Source organism: Odontesthes bonariensis, chromosome 16 (genome assembly GCF_027942865.1).
Source record: "Odontesthes bonariensis isolate fOdoBon6 chromosome 16, fOdoBon6.hap1, whole genome shotgun sequence".
Taxonomy (NCBI): Eukaryota; Metazoa; Chordata; class Actinopteri; order Atheriniformes; family Atherinopsidae; genus Odontesthes; species Odontesthes bonariensis.
The window spans coordinates 8,883,481-8,905,678 of record NC_134521.1 but is presented as its reverse complement, the minus strand read 5'-3'; the positions used below and the strand labels follow the sequence as shown (position 1 = coordinate 8,905,678).

The following is a 22,198-nucleotide window of genomic DNA, read 5'->3' as shown; positions in this document are numbered from 1 at the left end:
ACGTTGTCTTGTGTGTGTTAAAGGAGACCTGGAGAGAAACTGGAACATGGTTTGACCCCAGGTCAGCACAAGGTCCAGCTGGCCTTCTTCCGTGGCCCTCTGGAGGAGCAGCGCAGCAAACTCAAGAAACTTGGGCTTGCGTCTGAGCTTCATCACTATCAAGAACGCACAAACATGAAGAAGACAGGAGGGAGTGAATTAGATGAAGCATGCGAGGGTAAGCAGCTTACCGCTGTGATAGGCGTCCAGCAACGTGCCGCTGGAGATTAGATCGTACGGGGAGGTGGGATCCTCAGAGCCCGTCGGTGGCTGCAGAATCTCTGCAGACGTAAAGAAATCTGGATTCAGTTTAAAGCTCTGAAAGAAACCCGGTTTGGATCAATGTGCATTACCGTTGTCTGTGTTGAGAGCTGCCTTGGATGGGACTTTTTCCTTATTTGTCCTATGCAGAGCTTCCAGCTGTAGGCTTGTATGATCATGAACTGCAGCGTGAGCCACTCTCTTCCACTAAATAACACAGAAACACACTAAATTACTAAGAATGTCATTTAAAACTAAATGATACCCGAAAATAAAACTCTTATTTTAAGAGTATGAAGATATAGCTGCAAATAATATCAAATTAAAACCGTTAATATCTGTGAATAATGAAGATAATTGTGATTTTTTTTTTAGTGTTTCTTACACCCTTAGTTTGGAGGAGAAGCTGTGCATCATGGACCTCCTGAAGCAGCCTGCGACCACAGTCCATCACTGCAGCCGCCGTCTGATGCTTCCTGAGCTCACGTAAGGCCTACATGGAGGAACTGAAGAGTCAGTCTTATCCTCCTCAAGCCATTTCTTTGGGTAAACCAAAGTCACCACAAAAAAGGCACACAGGCAGATATGCATGAATGCATACTGTGGCAGGTTCTTTTTTACAGAGCCTTTACTTTCTGGCTAATTTGTGTTGATATATATCACAAATACATGTGTCTTAAGTTGTAAATCCAGTTAAATGGGATGTAAATATGGAATCTAACCAAATCTATTTCTTTCTATTAGATGAAGACTTTAAAGGAGACATGGCATGAAATTTTCACTTTTTAAGGTTGTTTAACATTAATATGAGTTCCTCTAGCCTGCCTACGGTCCCCCAGTGGCTAAAAATGACGATAGACCTAAACCATGCACTGGAAATTATTCTCCACCTTTGGAAATGTGACCATGCAGATGGCCTGATCGGGAAAGCCGCCGCTTATGACGTGGAGGTTGTTTCCTCCCAGAGCCCATATATGGCTTTGCCAAAACTGCCTTTCCCCGCCCACAGCTCTTTGGCCAGCTCATTGCTCTGTACATGGATGTAAAAAATCTGTTTAGAGCTCCTGCATCAGAACCTCTAAAGAGCCAGTGGACAGATTTTGTTTTTTCTGGGAAAGTGACGACAGAACTGAAGAGATTTGTGTATGTGTGCGCCAAACATTTCACCGACGAATGTTTCCAGAACTTGGGCCAATACTGAGCCCAATAAGGGAGAGCCCAGACACCCTGCGGAGGAAACTCATTTCGACCGCTTGTATTCGCGATCTCATTCTTTCGGTCACTACCCACAGCTCGTGACCATAGGTGAGGGTAGGAACATAGATTGACCGGTAAAACGAGAGATTCGCCTTCTGGCTCAGCTCTTTTTTCACCACGACGGGCCGGTGCAGAGCTCACATCACTGCAGACACCGCACCGATCCGCCTGTCAATCTCCTGCTCCATTCGTCCCTCACTTGGGGAAGGATCTCATTCCCGAGTAAGTAATTTAACGCTCTATAATTGTGTTGCTTTCCTGTATGTACAGTATAGTTATATAGCTTGTTACCACAAGAAAGTGTCTGTATCGTTAGCTATGCAGCTAATAGCATCTGCAAGCACTTATCTCTGCCAACTGGGCTGTGGGAGGTGTTTGCATGCCCATGAGATGGTTAGCTCGCTCATTTTAGACCAAAACCCCCTACTTCAAGCTTCCTGAAGAACAATGAATCCGCAAATTCACTGCATTTCATCAGGATAATGATTCATTCATGGTTCCAGCACTAGCGCTACGTGCTTCTTTGCAAACCACAGCAATCAGATGAGAAAGTCAAAATCCTCACTCCTGCTTTCCCCTTCACGCACGCCTTTTTTGCTGTCTTGTGTAGCACTTGCTTGATGTTTGACTGTGTTAGGAGAGTTGTTCAGCAACCAGTTCCTCATATTGTCAAAGTAAGCTCATTTCAACAGGTTTCACTAGTTTTACGGCATAGGGCTGCCGTGCCATCTACGTGCCATAGCGATTCACAAAACATTTGCGCATGGTACCACGGGCGTAAGTAAGGCCACACCCCCACTAAACAGCTCATTCTGAGGATCCTAAGGAAAGCTCATTTTTGGGACCGGCTGTAATTCTGCACCAAGGCAGAATTTTGGGGAAAAAAACTCAGATACAGTATTAGGGTAGAAAGTAGAGAGTAGAAAGCGATCTCCTACGAATAGTTAACAGATCACTGGCATCAGGCATTTTTCCCAAGTCACTAAAGACAGCTGCCATTAAGCCACTCCTAAAGAAGAGAACTCTAGATGCCTCTATGATGAACAACTACAGACCTGTCTCTAACCTCTCTTTTATATCCAAGATTATTGAGAAAGTTGTATTTAACCAGCTCAATGACTTTCTGAATGAAAGTGGAAGTCTTGATAAGTTTCAATCAGGCTTCAGACGTCATCACAGCACTGAAACAGCTCTGGTCAAAGTGTTAAACGACATTAGGTTGAATACTGATTCTGGTAATGTTTCAGTCCTGGTTCTGTTGGACCTCAGCGCTGCGTTTGATACTGTAGATCACAGAATCCTGTTGCACAGGCTGGAAAACTGGGTTGGACTTTCTGGAGCGGTCCTTAACTGGTTCAGGTCCTACTTAGAAGGCCGGAGTTATTTTGTTACTATTGGCAGCTATGAATCTGAGCGAGTGGCCATGACTTGTGGAGTCCCCCAGGGGTCAATTCTTGGACCTCTTCTGTTTAACTTGTATATGCTCCCTTTGGGTCAGATATTGCAGAATTTTAACATCAATTATCACAGTTATGCAGACGATACACAACTTTATGTGTCTGTGTCACCGGACGACTGCAGCCCAGCTGACGTACTGTGTCAGTGTCTGGAGGAAGTAAACACCTGGATGAGAGATAATTTTCTACAATTAAATGAAGACAAAACTGAGATCATTCTGTTTGGTAGCAAAGAGAAGAGGGTCAGCGTTGGTAAATATCTTGAGACTCGGAACCTTACAATCACTGACCAAGTTCGTAACCTCGGAGTGTTGATAGACTCAGATCTGACTTTCAGCAGCCACATCAAAGCTGTCACCAAGGCAGCTTTTTACCACCTCAGAAATATCAACAGAATTAAAGGTTTCCTCTCCCAAAAAGACCAGGAGAAACTCATCCATGCATTCATCTCCAGTAGACTCCATTACTGTAATGCTCTTTTAACTGGACTTCCCAAAAAGAGCATTAAACATCTGCAGCTCATCCAGAACGCTGCTGCTGGAGTTTTAACCCGGACTAAGAGATCTGAACACATCACAGCAGCTTTAAAATCTTTACTCTGGCTTCCAGTCAGTCACAGAATAGATTTTAAAAGCCTGCTGATGGTTTAGGCATCTGTGATCTGTTCAGAGAATATAAACCCAGCAGAGCTCTTAGATCCAAGGACTCAGGTCAGCTGGTCCAGTCCAGAGTCCAGACTAAACATGGAGAAGCAGCATTTAGCTGTTATGCTGCAAATAAGTGGAACAAACTGCCAGTGGAGATTAAACTTTCACCAAATGGAGACATTTTTAAATCCAGGTTAAAAACATTTATTTTCTCATGTGTCTATGCATGAAATATCTTTTAACTTATCTAGACTGTTGCCTGATTTTAAATTCATTTAAATGATTTTATTTGTTTCTCTTTATATTATTTTATGTATTTTTAATGCTTCTTGCACTCCCTGCTGCAATGCTTTTATTTTATGTAAAGCACTTTGAACTGTTTGTACATGAAATGTGCTATACAAATAAATTTGATTTGATTTTGATTTGATTAATAGAAATGATTCTAAAAACTGTAAACACACACACACACACCTTTGACAGGTAGAAAGTGATGCAGGCGATCATATGCATCAGGGATTCTGAGGTGTTCCCAGCCCATCTGTCTTTGAGAAGACCTGAATTTTCCTCCAAAACCACCAAACATTTCTTCAGCACCTGGACACGAGAACACAGACGCACACAGCTGTAATTATCTACCATCGTATGTACTCAACACTCGTATGTGTGAGGACTTTGCGTACCTGCACCACAGGGTCGTGTGCGATCTGATGGAAGATTAGCGGCGCCAACAGGCCGTAGCAGGTAACTACAGCTTGCACAGCGGCGCGGCCATCATTCAAAAACATGGCCAAGTCCATGGCCACCAGCAGCCGCTCACACTCTGCCAGTCGGGCTTCCTGCAAAGAATCCTGAGGTTGATCATTTGTGAATGAAGAAAAGAAAGTAGAGGGCGGCTTCATCTGGAAAACATACATTTCATGTGCAGCTCAGCTCAGTTTTTACCTCTTCCCAAAAGAATGGTCCAACGTCACTGAAAGAGCTGCAGTACAGCGATCCCTGCTGAATGTTGATCTCCGCCTCGATGAAGATGGAGCTCAGGAACAACTGGCATAGATGAGGAGAGGAGTGTTGGAGGGTTCGTTTATGCATCCTGAGACACGGAGAACGGGAAGAAGATTTAAGAAAATACCAAATCCTTGAATGGATCTGTGTGGAATGTCTCTGTTCTCACCCTGTGGCGGCGATTCCATCGTGTGTGCTGCCGAACCCAGAGTCCGGCTCAGTAAAATGGCTCCAAAGTTCCCTGCAGGCTTTCTTAGCTAAGACATACTGTTCCGTTTGAAACGCCACCTGAGGAAGAAACCAGTAAAGCTGCACATGTAATCCTGTCGTTTCTCTGCTTCTGCTTGTGTAGAATATCAGTTATCAGGCTCCTCTCTTGTGGAATAAGCTGCCAGTAAATGTCCAGGAAGCAGACACCCTTTCCACTTTTAAGACCAGGCCTAAAACTTTCCTTTCTGATAAAGCTTATAGTTAGGGATGGCTCAGGTGATCCTGAAACATCCCATAGTTAAGCTGCTAAAGGCCCAGACTGCTGGGGGGCCTCATCTGTCACACCTTTCCTCACTTTACTCTCTTAAAGCTGCAGTCTGCAACTCTTTTTCAAGCATAATGCCTGGAACTGTCCGGGGATTCTGAAAGTAGTACATTAAATACCCCAATACAAAAAAAATGAGTTCTCTAGGTCCCCTATATGTCCCGCTAGGTCCCTCCAAAGCCAGCAGGTTTGTTTACAAAATTGCAGACCGGACCGGTAAAAGGTAACCAATCAGGTTACGAGCTGGGCTCTGCTGCCTGTCAATCACCGATTGTGCACGCGCGATACAAGGTAGGCTCGTCCCCACGCTTATTTATCTAGACTATTGAACTTCATTACGGGCTAGTCTACTTACTGTGTCTCCATGATCACAAATGACAGGTGAGTTGATGAATGAGGAGTCGTGTAAGCGCATCTGGCGTGCACGTCTACGTGCATGAGTTCTCACGTGTTTTGATGGGGCGGGACAGGAAGTTGAATAACTTTTTATTTTTCGGTTAAAAAATAAGCATTTCTTGCATTTTGCGACTACGGAGGTCACCGTTTTCAACTTCAAGCGTTCTGATAGATCATGTAAACTCTTAAAATGCCAAAAAGTAGGACTTTACGTATGACAACAACAAATCCTGCAGACTGCAGCTTTAATGTATATGTGATATTATTGTGGTCATTAACTGGTGTTTCCCTGTTCCAACAGGTATCCTTTGAATGGTGTTACAGTGTTTTTTCCCCTCTTTTCTGTCCTCTCAAACCCCAGCTGGTCGAGGCGGATGGCCACCCTTCCTGGTTCTGATTCTGCCAGAGGTTTCTTCCTGTTCAAAGGGAGTCGTTCCTCTCCACAGTCTCCTCAGGCACGCTAAGGCCGGGAGATTGGACTAAAGACAAGTTTCAGTGCAATCTGTTGGTTTCCTTAGCTAGGAAAGTGTTTTTGAATTGGCTCTATATGAATGAATTGGATCATTTTATAAATAATTATGATTACAAATGAATTGAATTCCAATTGGCTTGAATTGGACTTTATTATTTAAGTGCTTTGAGATGACATTTGTTGTATTTGGCGCTATATAAATAAAACTGAATTGAATTGAATAGTAAGCGGTGTACCTGAGCCAGGTGAGCCCATGTGGCCAGCAGCGGGGCAGGCATGGAAGCCAGCAGTGGGGTCGTTGTCCCCCCTATAGCGTTTCCCAGAAGCTTCCCCTGGCTGCTGTAGGCTGCAACTGCAAACACATACTTCTGGTTGGGCTGCAGACCCTCCGCCGTCAGCACACACTCCCCAGAAACGGCCGGCACCTGGAGACGCAGTTTCATATGCATTCAGATAAATGATGAGGAGAGAAATCGTGCCTCTCCAAACCTTATACTCTTTAGTGGAACAGTTGAAAGGCACCATGTTCCCAGTTCCAGGCAGGCTGCAGTGACCGAGGCGAACTTTCCGGTCAACGACTTCAACGACGCGTCCGCAGAGCTGGTACCAACACACCTGCGAGGTAGCAAAGGTAAAACTGAAAAGATCAAAACGATTTAGGTTGTGTCTTATCATCATGACAATTAAAAGCCAATCTCACCTGTTCCTCCGTGCCATGTGGGGCTGGGGCAAAGGTTAAGGAGTGGTCAGTGCGTGAGAGCAGGATGGGAGGAGGCGGAGGGTTTTCTCCTCCCCCCTTCGCTGCCTCACCTCTCCTTTTAGCCGGAGTCTTAGGAACGGTCACATGCACTTTTTTCTCCTCCTTACATGCCTTTTCTATCAGGGTCCAGGCCTCCTGTGAAGACCAAGAGATATGTGACAGAAGGAGATCCCCACAGGAAGAAAAAGATCTGTTGTTTTTGTTTTATACTTTAACCGTGGATATCTGTTTCTGCCACGCATGCAGAAAATCATCGTTACTAGCAGCTGAACATTTAAAGGGATAGTTCGCCTCTTTTGACATGAAGCTGTATGACATCCCATATTAGTAATATCATTTATTAAATTAGACTTACCCCCTGCTGCGTCCTGTGAGCCGAGTTTCAGCCTCGTTTTGGTGTTGACGAAGGTAGTCCGGCTAGTTGGCTGGTGTTTAAAAAATAAAGCGTTTTGTTTCTCAAAACAATATGCGTTCTAAAGAGTAATACATTTGCATCACAAAATCATTCTCCAGAAAAAGTCAGACCTCACAATCGCTTGGCCCTATTTTCTCTCCCTTCGTATCACTGCCTGCTGTGCAGACTGAAGTGCAGACCGAGCAGTCCCCTGCTTCCGAGCAGCAAACACCGTAACAGGCGCGGCTGTCGGCAGGCGGCAGCAGGCAGTGATATGAAGGGAGAGAAAATAGGGCCAAGCGATTGTAAGGTCTGACTTTTTCTGGATGAACCATTTTGTGATGCAAATGTATTACTCTTTTGAACGCATATTGTTTTGAGAAGCAAAACGCTTTATTTTTTAAACCCCAGCCAACTAGCCGGACTACCTTCGTCAACACCAAAACGAGGCTGGAACTCAGCTCACAGGACGCAGCAGGGGGTAAGAAAATGTTCATAAATGATATTGCTAATATGGGATGTCATACAGCTTCATGTCAAAAGAGGCGAACTATCCCTTTAATCATTATCAACAGAACACTGTTTATTTTAAGCATGTAATGCAGTATTTCTTCTTAAAGAATAATGATGCTAAACACTTTGTAAATTTACAGACTTTGCTGTTTTCTGCACCATAAAGTCATGAGATGTGAGGTAACTATCCATTGCATGCATAAACAATGTGTGAGTATCTCAGGAAGTGTGTTTGGTTTGTGTCACCTCAAGGAGCCTTTGAGTGTTGCTGCTGCTGCTGTTTTTGTGCTCCAGCAAGGCCCTCTGGGTCAGAAAAAGAGCTTTGGACAACTTGTTCTTCTTGATCCGATCCAACAGTTCAGACTCAGCGACTAAACAAAACAAAACCAAAAAGTCTCGAGACAAACTGGCACATTTACACCTAATTTTTTCTGTCATTTCTACAATCACTGCCACGTATTTCCAGCATCAATAAGGACATTTCACACATACACAAAATGTTCATTAGAAAAAGGGATTTTATTTCACTGCTTCTGGGAATGCAGGAAAATTCAAACATTTTGGAAAACAATTAAGTAAAATATAGAACATCTTGTCTCGAAGGACATTCCTCTGGATCCAGGGTTTTTTATACTAGGTGTGTATCCCAAAAAACACTTTGTTTACCAAGTGTAAACAGTTACTAATTGACATGTGTCTACTGCGAGCTAAAAGACTGATTGCACTCTTCTGGAAGAAAACAACAGCGCCAGGTATCAAACAATGGATCATACAAATGCTGGAAACCTTACCCCTGGCACGCATAACATATCTCCTAAAAGGGAAAAGTGAGCTATTCGAAAACATATGGAGACCCCTCTGGACATTTGTGGATGGGGTGGACTTGTCTCAAGAGGAAGAGGTTATCTAAGGACAGGAACGACCGGGCAAGGATGCCAAGAGCCAACAGTCTCTATATTGAACTACTATCACCTGTACATTTCAATTCAATTCAGTTTTATTTATATAGCGCCAAATACAACAAATGTCATCTCAAGGCACTTAAATAATAAAGTCCAACTCAAGCCAATTGGAATTCAATTCATTGTAATCATTATTATTTATGAAATAATCCAATTCATTCATATAGAGCCAATTTAAGATGTATATCTGCAGATGTGTATCCAAAGAGGGCACTTGTTTTTGTTGATTGCCTTGGTTATATGGGGCGTGTGTGAAAATGTGAAAAATTCAATAAAATAGTGAGAAAAAAAATAAACAAATAAGGACGTTTCAGTTCTCAGAAGTATAGTGATGAGTACAAACTCTTTTCAAGAATCAGTGTGTCAGTGTGGCAGGGAGTCTGACCTGCATTTAGTTGCAGTAACTTGAGGGAAGCCCTGTGGTGAAGGATGTCAAGCTCCAGGTGGAGGTCTTTAGCCAGCAGAAACGTAGATGTAGACGGAGCGAGCTGACAGTCTGATTCTGCTTCATCTGTTTCCTTTCCCTTCTTTATGGTACTCGATGCATGAAAGGGGGTCCATTTCTATCCGCAAGAGGATTTATGGTCAACTTATTAAAGATGAATCCAGAGATCCTAACTCAACAGTGGCTTGGCTGCCAACCTGCATGAAGGCAGAATCGGTGACTGCTGAGCAGCCGTGAGGATGTAGTGAAGCTGCACCTTTTGCTAAAGCTTCCAGACCCGTTTTTACCAGCTGGCACACCTTCTTCAGCAGCTCTGTGCTTGACTTCTGCAAAGCACACACACACAAACAAAACTCAGACAAAACAAATGCACATTTCCAAACTGTTGGTGTGTAATTTGTTCAGTCAGATCCATATTCCACAATATATAAAGACTCTTCATTTGATAGTGCACTCAAATACCCCAAGAACAGAGAAAGAGCTCAGCTTCACATTGTCGCCACCTGCTTCCCAATCTGCTGGGAAAAGACAATAATAATGTTGTCACCGCTAACGTCTGTGTGACTGATGGAGATAAAGAAGCAAAAAAAAAGGGTAGTTTCAGTCGTGTTAATGATTGAAAACGCTCCCACCTGGTTCAGATGCTCTCTCAAGCTGCATGCCCAATGTGTAGATCATCTCTGCCATCATGATGCAGTCAGAAGTGGCCGATTCAGAGACGAGGGCCACCTCACACAGCACAGACAGACACCACAGCCACTGCAAACATGTTCATGAGTAATACCGTTAAAGCAGTTCATATTCAGGTTTTACCCTGAAGAAATGAACATCACTGTTAGAAATACAGTATTCCACAATACGTATGAACTAGGGCTGGGCAACGATTAAAATGTATAGCTTTTAGCATTTAGTTTTATTTTAAATGTGCTGCCATATGAATGAAAGTGCCATAACATTTGTTGTGCAAACACACTTTTAACATCAGCATCTTTCTGTAGTTTTTATGTAGAAGCCTCGCTCCACTGTCTGCTTCTTTGAATGACTTGCTGCTATCAGTTGTGTGTTTTGCCTTTAAGTGATATTTTAGACTGGAACTACTACGCTGAGAAGACAATTCAACTTGGCTGTAAATGCAGGAGTTTTTTTATAAATTCATTTTGAAATACGTGCTTTTATGTTGAAACAAGTAAAACAGGAAGTAGCGCCGGTTAGCTCCGTGAGCTTCACACAGAGACCGAGGAGCACCTGTAGCGGTGATGTTACCTGCTAGTTTATCTTTATTTTATCACTCCATGCTTCGTGGTGTTTGCTGTAACTGTGTGAATGTGATGCATTCAACAGACTTTTACAATTATAAAACCTGCCTTAATGTGCGATAAAATATTTATCGGCGTTAAATAATTAACAAGTTAACGCGATAATAACGAGTTAACTCGCCCAGCCCTAGTATGAACTCAATGTGCATTTGTGACAATGCTTTCCTTTTTAAATACGTACCTTGTCATAATAATCTACCGTTTGTACGGAGCGTGTAAACTCCAGACTCTGCAGACGATCCTGCATGAACACTTTCACCTTATCCCACAGAAATAACACGGTGTCCAAAACCAAGTCCCCGTCTGGCTGCAGCTCCTGCACAAACATGCAGATATGCAGTATATGTGATGCATTTCCGCACTTAGCTAGGGATGGGAATCGAAAACCGGTTCTTGTTGAGAACCGGTTCCCAGTTTTTCAATTCCTTGGAATCGTTTGGCGATTTTGCAAACGATTCCCTTATCGATTCCAGTGGGCGCGAATGACGTCACCACGCAACGTTGCGTGGCGAGTCCAGTGCAGCCAGCAGTCAACAGTAAACATGGCACGCAAGCGGTACAAACACTCGAAAGTTTGGTTACACATCCCTAAAAAAGACGACAACAGGGCAACTTGCAAAGTGAATATTTCACCAAAGGGAGGAAATACTACCAACATGCAATAACTATGAATGAATGTCGCGTTTTCGATCCGCTCCGGACTAACGTTGGTGAATCTGAACCCAGCAACGTTAGCAACGTTAGCATGTCCTCGGCTAACACTGCAGGTAACTAACTAACTAACAAACACTGCCTATCATGTTAGCGCCATTTGCCTCATTGTAAAACCTGCTGTTAGTAACGGTTAAGGTTAAATGAATGCCTTTTCAGGCATTACATTTAGATGAAATCATGAGAGACAGAGCCTGACTGGCTCAGAGCCAGAGGCTGGTGGTACTACCCCCAGTTCACGTCTACCTCCAGCTTCTCCTTTCACCAGAGCAGGGAAGAGTTAAATTACCCAGGCCATGATAGACCAATGTGGACCTCACCGTTGTTGGGTTTGTAAGGTCATGACTCGTATTACTTCTAAACTAAACAAAGTTGATACTAATCGACCGGTTTGTTGTCCTTTTTCTCCAAATGAGAATCGATAAGGGAACCGATAAAAAACCGAATCGTTAAGTAGAATCGAAAATGGAATTGGAATCGTAAAAATCTTATCAATTCCCATCCCTACACTTAACCCTTGTATGGTGTTCGGGCCAAATTGACCCGTTTAAAATTTTCAAAAGAAGAAAAATGGTACAAGTATACATTTTTTTCTCCCTGAAACTCAATAGCCTGAGCTTATTTTCTGTGATAAACATGTACAAACACACATGCTACTGGACCCCACACATTTACATCCTTCATATGGTCTTCGGGTCAGTTTGACCCGCATACACAGACACACAATGTTACATTATTATCATCAAAGCACAGAGAAGCTGTTTGTTCTCACTTTCTTCTTTTAGATGTTATTCCTTGAGATGTTATTTTCTCGCACTATCCTCTAAATTACAGTCTTCCAGCATCAGTATGACCAAAAGATTTAGCTGCCAGAGGGCTTTGGAGCTCATATTTGAAGAGAGTCAGACACATAGCGACGTGGAAGAGGAAGATGTCTCCGAATATGAGGATAATTTAGATGTCAATTCAGAGTGTTCTGATTCTGAAAGTGAATTTGAAGATTGCCTTCACTCGGAATATGCGCCACACACAAGGAGCACCACAGGTGGCCGCTGGAAGAGCCTCACAGACATATTTGTCTAAGAATGGACAAATTAAATGGTCTTCGTCCCCAGTGAGAGAGCTTCCATATATTCCATGTATTCTCCAAGATAAGCATGATTTATGACACCCAAGTCTTGAGTATAGTGGATTTTTTACATCAATTATAACCTTGTGACAAAAAGAGTAGTCACACTTCCATTGTTAACTGTGTTCTAGTAGAGACTGATTGTATTCATTAAACATATATGTTATCTCAGCTGTTTGAAATTGAGATAAAGACATATGTTAATGTTTTTTATGAAGTAAAATTTTTTGTTAGAAATGTTTTTAAAGCCCCAAATATGGCCCGGGTCAATTTGACCCGAGAGACATCAGAGGGTCCCAAAAGTGAAGAATGTACAAGGGTTAAAAGGTCCTCCACCTGCCCATTTTTAAAATCTGAAACAGTAAGAAAAACCAACACACAAGGGTGCAAAACCTACAGGAGCGGAGCCACAAACAGACATGTGAAGGGTGTCCACCAGACAGGTGAGCTCGTCACTCACGAAGAAGAAACACTCGTCTGTGGAAACATTAAAAAGAAGGAGAAAGGGATGCACTTTGTTTTAATTAGCATTAGCTAATATTCAGCAGTCCACAAACAACCTGACGTAATCAAATAATAACCAGCTGTAATAATAAACAACTGTACTCATTTTCCAACATGTAATTGTATTGTCACTGTTACCGTTGTCAGCCTCCTTCGTGCTGTCCTCTCTGGGATGTCTCCTTTGAGAAAGCAACAGATTGTTGAAGCGCTGAAGTAAAGCCAGCTCCCGCTCGGCCTTCCTGAATGGCTGACCTTCCACAGCCTGGCAGAGAGAGACGCACAAGCTTTCACACTCAGACTTCAGCAGATATTTCCCCCCTCTCTGGGTGATGAGAATTAAAGCAGATTCCAATGTGAGCCACTCACACACAGTAAAGGCAGCATCTCTTCGGTGAGCTCATTGAACGTATCTGGCTGCTTGTACTGGAACAACAGTTTGATGAACCTCACTGCAGACAGGATGGGAATTTTCTTCTCACCTGGTAAAACCACACATCACATCACTGCACAATGATTTCTGAACACCAGCGCAAAGAAACCACCTTTCCACAGCTCAACGTACTGACTGGGACTTACCTGTAATTGCTAAATCTATTAGAGTCGCTGCCGGTGTCAGCACAACAGCAGAAAGGCATCGGTGGTCATCAGACATTTTCTCACCAGTACCTGCGACTCCTTAACACACATCAGCAAACAACAGCATGACTCCAACAACCTCATTACTACTGTGACCGTATGGTTTATCTTTTTTCTACTCACCGGATAGGATGCTCATGCCAGCAGACAGTAGTTCCAGGACCACCTCCTGCAGCTCCGTGTCATCTGGCATCCTCGTTTGCAGAGGGCGTGTGCTGCTGTGCCAAAGTGCCTCCAAAACGCCCAAGAACTGTCCTGCACCGCAGTCGAACAGGTCTGTTAGCATGCGTTCTGTTGCGGTGTGAGGCCAAGGACCCTGCAGGACACACACAGACACACATTCAAAGATAAGACTGTGTTACAAGGACAACATGAACTCACAGAATAAGCTGACAGAAAGCCTGATGAAATCTTTTAAAGGCTTTTTGGACACTTGCGGCTTTTATTTGACAGTAGGTGAACAGGAGGGGGAGCGCAGAGATGGGTGAAGACATGCAGCAAAGGGACTCGGCCCTCAAGCCTCTGTGCACGAGACGCTTAACCAGTTTCCGTAAGAGACCTTTGTGTCTGTAGTGAGATGTGCTTTTGCAGTATGAAGTTAAAAAATATCACAAATGGCTAAATTAACCTGATTATAAAATCCAAAATAATTAGGGCTGGGCAACGATTAAAATGTTTAATCTAATTAATCACATGATTTCCCTGATTAATCACGATTAATCGCATTTGTATGCAAAATCCAAAAAATATTCAAAAGTAGTGTATAGCTTTTAGCATTTAGTTTTATTTTAAATGTGCTGCCATATGAATGAAAGTGCCATAACATTTGTTGTGCAAACACACTTTTAACATCAGCATCTTTCTGTAGTTTTTATGTAGAAGCCTCGCTCCACTGTCTGTTTCCTTGAATGACTTGCTGCTATCAGTCGTGTGTTTTGCCTTTAAGTGATATTTTAGACTGGAACTACTACGGTGAGAAGACAATTCAACTTGGCTGTAAATAAAGGAGTTTTTTTTATTATTATTATTTATTTTGAAATACGTGCTTTTATGTTGAAAAAAGTCAAACAGGAAGTAGCGCCGGTTAGCTCCGTGAGCTTCACACAGAGACCGAGGAGCACCTGTAGCGGTGATGCTAGTTTATTTTTATTTTATCACTCCATGCTTCGTGGTATTTGCTGTAAATGTGATGCATTCAACAGACTTTTACAATAATAAAACCTGCGTTAATGCGCGATAAAATATTTATCGGTGTTAAATATATAACAAGTTAACGTGATAATAACGAGTTAACTGGCCCAGCCCTAAAAATAATAAAATAAGTATCGGTTATTAGATAAGTTATAAAGTGTTAACAGTGTTTTGGTTTAAATTCTAACAACGGTCTTAAGTGATCGTACAGTTAAGGATGACATTTAACAGCAAATTAAGTGCATGTTCGTACGTTTGGGATGTCTTTGAGGGTACTTTTGGTTTTGACTCTGAATGCATGTTTGTGTGTCCTGGTCTCAAACACGGCTCCCTTGAACATCAGCGCACCCAGCTGAAAAAAAAACAAAAACACAAGAAAAGACTCAGAATTTGTGATTTAACTGTAAATATTTCAGTAGGATTTTAAAGATTTTAGTTGCATCTTTTTGATGGTAAAACAGCGTCAATCGGAGGTGTGAAAAATGAAGAATTAGCCACAGTAACCATGGAAACAGTTCAAGAGTGTCCTGCCTTGATAGAGGCTTCTCTGTAAGCTCTCTGAGTCTCTCTGGTGGCAGGAACTTCACTCTGCTCCTCCAGCTTTGCCATCTCACTAATTTTTCCCAGGGCTCTTCGGGCAAATTTCTGAAGGCATTTAAATCGAAACCAGATACAAAAAAACAACATTTAAGTTCAAATGGAAAGGTCCATAATTACCCCCAAACAAAAGCTAAGAGTGAGATAACCCGTGTTGGAACAGTAAAGTCTTTGAGCAGCAGATAGATCACTATCAACACATAAATGTAAACAAAGTATTCCTCTTTGTCACACATATCCAAAGGAATCTATTTCTAACTTATCAGATCAGCCTGTGAACACTCTTTAGTGACTGTGTGTTCTGTCTGGATGCACACGTCTTTCACCTCTGCTTGCGCCTCAGCCTGGTTGTCATAGTAACAGTGACAGACAGCGCAGTAGAGCGTGACGAGGGAGGGCAGATATTTGGCCGTCATCAGAGGGACGGACAGCTCAACACTGATGCTCGCCCACAGGAGGTATTCCAGCGCCTGGGTGGGAGCATGAATGGTGGCGTTACGTGTCATAAAGGATTCAACAGAAAATGATGGTGCGGTGCAGTTTATACAGCGTTAATTAAGCAAGAGTAGCATGTGTCCTGCAAAGTGCCTAAGAGACCGAATCAGTTCAAACTCCCTTTAATCCACCCGACCTACAGCAATCAGCCATGACTCTGCAGATCTCCTTCAATAAACTCTTGCAGTTCACATCTTGTGTCACACACTGCTTATCACAGCGCCCAAAAAAGCTCTTGGGAAGAAAGTTTAAACAAGAAAAGCAACAGCTTTCTAACGGTACCTGTGCACAGCATCCGATCATCATCAAGTAACGGCAGATGTTGTAGATGAGTAACGAGCCTTGGTCAAATGAGAAAGAGAAAATTAACATGACACAGAATGAAGATATTTGAGAATAATAATAAATAGGGCTGGGCAACGATTAAAATCTTTAATCTAATTAATCACGATTAATGGCATTTGTACGCAAAATCCAAAAGTGAATCCAAAAGTAGTGTATAGCTTTTAGCATTTAGTTTTATTTTAAATGTGCTGCCATATGAACGAAAGTGCCATGACATTTGTTGTGCAAACACACTTTTAACATCAGCATCTTTCTGTAGTTTTTATGTAGAAGCCTCGCTCCACTGTCTTAAATAAATAAATAATAATAAAATGAATAAATAATTAACGAGTTAACTCGCCCAGCTCTAATAATAAGGCTGTGCAATGGATTTCTTTCAGCATCAACAATAAAACATGCTTGTTCGTAGTGAATGTGCTAATCTAGCTCAGCCCACATCTCAGAGAAGTCTCAACTCAGATCAATTCACTCTGCTGTGCTTACACTGTAGAGAACAAACAGAGATGAGGCCAAAAATGATGATCAGGGACAACTCATAAACATAAAACACCTGCTTGTGCTCCAGCAGGCGTCTGAAGTGGTGAAACCAGGGCAGAGAGGCAGGTCTTTAGAGCCCGGACTCACAGTGGGAGTGCAGGAAAGATTAAACACATTAAAAGCATGCCTGCTCGTACTCCCGCTGCCTCCTGGTTGGAAAAGCATCAAACTTTGTAATTGGTTTAGTATCAGCTGCTCGTGGGTCAAATTTGCAAAGAAGTCGCTTGAAAAATGAAAACCTCTGTTGTGTTTATGATGGGAAACTGAAGTGTAGTAGTTTAACACCTGCGGATGAGACAGGAAGCTCAGAGAAACTGGTTGTATTCACAGCCATAAAAAGAAGAATCTCTACCTCTCTACCTGTAGCTTAATAGCTTCTGACTTCACCTGTTCCTCACACGAGGCGCACAGCCGCCCCAAGGATGCAGCCAGGATTTGTTTCTACAGGAGCTGTGTAACCTCACTGTCCTGAGACTTTGGGCTGTGCTCGGTAGATTAAAAACAGGAATCCTCAGCCTCAGCACTGACGGCTGATTTTTCCTGATGATGTTTGGTAACAAAACCATCTTGATCATATTTTACGAGTTTTTTGAGGCATTTAAATGAGTGAGGTCACTAATATCCAACGTCTGAAATCGTTTTTCAGGGAGCAGTTTGCACTCAGAGAAAGTCCTCTGAGTGAAAAGTAGATTTTTAATGTTTTAAATTGTTCTTTAAATATATCTGGACAAAAACTGAAACGTTTCCCAGTAGTGTGCAAACAGAAGAACTTACTTGTGTGTATTTTCTCTCTAATAACAGAGTTATTCGAGTTGTTCTAACATACCGTTAAGTATCTGCCAAAAGAAGCGGTCGTGCTGCTGAAACGCCTGCATCATGATTCGTATGAAATTCAGCACACCCAGCAGTTTACCGAGTCCCCTCCGGCTGAGACCGTTGAGCTTTTTCTCCTCCTCAAACACACAAAGGGCACAGCCAAGCATCGCACGGACCTAAACACACATTATATGCATTATATTATACTGTAGTTATGACAGGATTTTGGTCCAGATACCTAAAAACATCTATGACATTTCTCCATATGGCAAAACAAGCTCACAAGTAGCACAGCTTAGTGCAGTACCTTCATGGCCACGACGTCTTGGTCTGTATCAAAACCCTCAGGGAAGAAGCAGGCCATGAAGTGGACCACGTCTCTGATGTCATTTATTTTCACTGAGCTGAAATGTGACAGGTGGAGACAGTAGCCCTGCCACCGGGCCAGCTGGTACAGCTAAAGATAAAGAGCAGAGGTCAAACTGTGGATGAGATAGTTCTGCAGGAGTAAAATCACCACCCTGTTTATGTTGACTGATAAAATAACAAAGCCCTTATTGAAATGATACTGATGCAAAGCTGTGGAAACCCACTTTTATCAGCATTTGTCGCTTACCTTTAATCCAAAGAGAAAATCTGCAATCTGCAACACCTGCTCCTGGTAAAACTTTTCAGGCAGTCGGTGTTTGTACTTTTTCCGTACCTCCAGGAGAATTTTCATCCTAAAAACACAATCATTTTAAAGGTGAACAGAACAAACAGGAAGGAGAACAGAAAAGTACTGAGACCCTGGACACATCAGAGAAGTTAAGGTGCCCCTGGTTCACTGTCCTGAAGAAAAGAAGAGGCTTTTTAGATGGATATATTTTTTTTAGATGATATCCAGTCCACAGCTGCATTCTTTTCTTTTGTGGCCCACAATTAGCAGTGCTAAATACCATTTGCTAATTATCATTTATAGCTTCTTTTATTTCCTGACGTCACAGTGACAGCGATAAGCTAACATTTACGTTGTCATTACCCTTTAGCCAAACAGCCGCCGTTTTGCTCGGCGGAAGAGGCCGCTTTTTTCATCAGTGTGAAAAACGAGTTCACGTCTTGTTTGAAGGCTGAAATAACCGGATTCCTTTTGTTGAGTTTACCATAATAAGTAGCCGGTAAGTCCATTTCTGCGGACTCAACTGAAAACCTGAATTTCTGTCACAACTAACGGTTGTCACATCACCATGGCAACGGAGCTGCGTAGACAGGAAGTAGGAGAAAAACGTTCAAAACAGACCTAATAGGATATGAAATACTCCTTTATTGGTAGATCATTGTTAGTGGATTGACAAGAATAAAAAAAATATATATAAATAAAATGATGTTATTCATTTTGAACATATCAACACATAAATGTAAACAAAGTATTCCTCTTTAACTCAACTCAACTCAACTTTATTTATAAAGCCCTTTAAAACAGCCGTGGCTGAAGCAAAGTGCTGTACATGAATAACAACACGAAGTCTAAGGCATAAAACACCACGCTAATAAAACACAAGAACAATGTAAAAACAATAATAAACAATACCAATATTTAAACAATAAAACAATAACAGAAACAGAGTATCATGCTGGGTTAAAAGCCAGGGAATAAAAATGGGTGTTAAGACGAGTTTTAAAAATGGACAGTGATGGGGCTTGTCTGATGTGAAATGGGAGATCGTTCCACAGTTTAGAACCAGCAGCGGAAAAGGCTCTATCCCCTCTTTAAAGCACTTTAATGGCAGGCTGGGTGAAACACAGCTGCAGACAACACACAGCCTACAAACGTAAAATAAATTAAATATCTTTATCATTGGTGAAGAGGAAGAAGAAGAAACTGAGAGGGCCCTTGTTAACTCGGCAACATAAAATAAAAAGATCATTAAAAACATGTAGAGAAATGAGGATACTTCCCAAACCCACATTTTACAAACCATGGTTTTTTTTAGGCAAAGACTGAGGAGTGACTTTATATTACTGTCAGACTTTAAGCCACGCTTACACTTTTATTCTAATGGTGGTTTTAAAAGAGCAGTTCTTAATGGATAGACGGTGGAGAAAACTTAAACAGTGAACAGTAGTTTTTGGCACGATGATTTAAAAAGTTTCTAAAGATTATTGGATTTAATGAACGCAGATTTTGTCGTGTCATCTACTTTTGAGACTACATAACTGGTAGAATGAGGCAGAAAATGAAAGAAGATGGTTGGTAAAAAAAAAAAAAAAGCGTTGGAAAGGACTTCGTGTTTCAAATCTGAGCTCATAGCAAAATGATACACACACAGTGTCATCTAATGCTGTCCCAGACAAACTCATCAATTCCTATTCAAGCACACATCCACTCCACAAGCAGGACTAAAGCTTCTGGCACTCAAAGCTCAGCAGGCTAATACTCTGTCTGCTCTTTCGCAGACGAAATCACACACACACAAACACAGCGGACAGGGGCATTTCCTGGGGAATTAGTATGGGGGCATCAGCAGTATTCACAGCCAGCGTCACCTCACGGCCGAGAGGACAGGGAAGGACACGGGGTTGTGGAGAGAGGGAGCGAGACAGACAACTGGTGGCAGTCAGACAGACAAAACAAATGGGGGAGATGGAGGGATAAACAGTTGACATCATTGTTCCAGAAAGATCAGCCTGTTGGCAGAGTCCCTGTGCAAGTGAGGATGGGAGGTTACGGAGACTTGGAGGGTGGATGAGTACATGTACAGAGACGGGCTGGATGGGATGGGACGGGAGGGAAAGGCGTATAAATGTGGTGCGGGAAAGCATAGCTGCACCCATCTAAAACCAAGTCAGACCAGGACTCAGCTTCACTCGCTCCCATCGTTTTCTCACCATGGATATTCCCATCCAGTACCCCCGGTACCGCAGGGCCTTCCCAAACCGCCTCTCTGACCTCTCCCTGGCAGAATCTCTCACTGACTGGCAGATGATGATGCCCTACTCCTTCTCCTTCCCCTTCATGCGCCCGTCTTTGATGCGCTGGACCAACTTTCCGGATAATGGACACAGTGAGGTAGAGTACAGTTAATCTGCATTAACTGATTCACTTTTGGATTTTGCGTACAAATGCGATTAATCGTGATTAATCAGGGAAATCATGTGATTAATTAGATTAAAGATTTTAATCGTTGCCCAGCTCTATCATAAATGCCACTAAACACTATCGTGCCCCTCTGAAGCCAGTACTGATTCACTTCAGAGAGTTTTTACAACAACGAGCTGTTTGCAAAACAGCTGTTGCTGTTGCACTGCTCCTCGATCACAGCTGTGTTCTCTGTGCAGATGCGCTTGGAAAAGGATCGCTACGTCATTTACCTGGATGTGAAGCATTTCTCCCCCGATGAGTTGTCTGTCAGCGTCAGCGACGAGCTGATCACAGTGCACGCCAAACACGAAGACAGACAGGTTGGAAAGGGCCCGATGACATGAGCGGGAAAAGCAGACACGATTTCAATTGGTGACACTTGACACTGATTTGCTGACTAACTCTGTTTTCAGGACGATCACGGCTTCGTGTCAAGAGAGTTTCTGAGGAAGTACAAGCTTCCGTCTGGTGCGTCAGCGGCTGAATTCACCTCCAATCTGTCAGCTGATGGTGTGCTGACAATCACGGCTCCTCGGTCATCTTCTGGACCAGAGCGCGCCATCCCTATTTCCTACGAGGACGCGACGCAGAAACAGAAAATGTAGAGCAGAGAGCCCACAGCCTTGACACTGTTCTGCTACTAACTGCCAGTGCTACCTGTTTTTATATTTAACCTGTCGTACTTATCTTTGCATTACAGTGCATATAAAGGGCAGGCCTCTGTGTCCGAAAGTCCCAATTCCTTCTAATAAACCAGCTAACTTCTTACTTCAGATCATTCTGATGATTTTACAACCACTGTCTGAATATCTGACTGAGTACATCTGAGCTTATTACAGACTTATTAAGATGATTTGCTAAATTCGGGAGCTGCTGAGATCATAAGCTGTTCTAAACATAACCGCTAATTTATCCATATCTATGTAGTTCCTTTATGAGGCATTTGTTAAACGGTGTCTGCACCATGCTCCCTGCATTTAAGAACCCAAACAAGACTGCAAACCCTATTAAAGCCTGTGAGAACAGCTTTGGTTTCTGCATGTGTGAGGAGGGTTCAGAGAGGGCATTTACAATTGTTTTTAATCATTTAAAAGAAGGACTTGGGACCAGGGTGTGTGCTCTGCTGCAGAGGGGACAGATCACAGATGAGCACGAGGGATATAATAATGGATGAGCACAGGAACTGATGTTTTGCAATGGCTTTTTGTCACCGGGCTCCTTTCTAAGTGGGGAACTTCTGAGCTGCTGAGGGTTAGCTGTACGACTGTCCTGTCAGTGATAGTAAGTGCATTTGTACTTGTAGATGCAGGAATCTCACTTTACTCTGCTGACCACTAACAAAGAAAACAATAAATAGAATAAATGTTGAAAGATCTAATTCAAGGTGTTTTGTGCTTCTTTTACTTTTCAAAGACTTCTGCGGGATGCTGCACATCTGACGAGAAGCTGAAAATTACGTGTCTCATACATTTTGGTAATATTGGTAAAAAACTAGGGCTGGGCGACTTAACTCATTATCATCGCATTAACTCGTTATTTAACGCAGATAAATATTTTTATCGCGCATTAACGCAGGTTTTTTTTGTTTTAATATAATTTTTGGGGGCTTTTGTGCCTGTAAAGGATAGAAAAGTTTAGAGAGACAGGAAGCAGGGGG

At 42.5% G+C, this 22,198-nt stretch overlaps 1 protein-coding gene and 1 pseudogene across 1 annotated transcript; one reads left to right on the top strand and one right to left on the bottom strand.

Moving 5' to 3' along the window:
- LOC142402153 (cilia- and flagella-associated protein 54-like) overlaps positions 1-18,613 on the bottom strand; it is a 38,738-nt pseudogene extending 20,125 nt beyond the window's left edge.
- Positions 18,614-20,129: 1,516 nt separating this feature from the next.
- LOC142401681 (alpha-crystallin B chain-like) lies at positions 20,130-21,919 on the top strand. The gene is made up of 3 exons (XM_075487146.1): positions 20,130-20,469; positions 20,739-20,861; positions 20,955-21,919. The coding sequence occupies exons 1-3, from the start codon at positions 20,290-20,292 to the stop codon at positions 21,144-21,146; spliced, it is 495 nt and encodes a 164-aa protein (XP_075343261.1). The 5' UTR covers positions 20,130-20,289; the 3' UTR covers positions 21,147-21,919.
- Positions 21,920-22,198: the final 279 nt, after the last annotated feature.

Bases quoted from the DNA above. Each gene is read 5' to 3' on its own strand.
- LOC142401681 (XM_075487146.1), top strand. From the start codon at position 20,290: ATGGATATTCCCATCCAGTACCCCCGGTACCGCAGGGCCTTCCCAAAC. The intron at 20,470-20,738 runs GTAGAGTACAGT...TTCTCTGTGCAG, and splicing joins CGGATAATGGACACAGTGAG to ATGCGCTTGGAAAAGGATCG. The intron at 20,862-20,954 runs GTTGGAAAGGGC...CTCTGTTTTCAG, and splicing joins CCAAACACGAAGACAGACAG to GACGATCACGGCTTCGTGTC.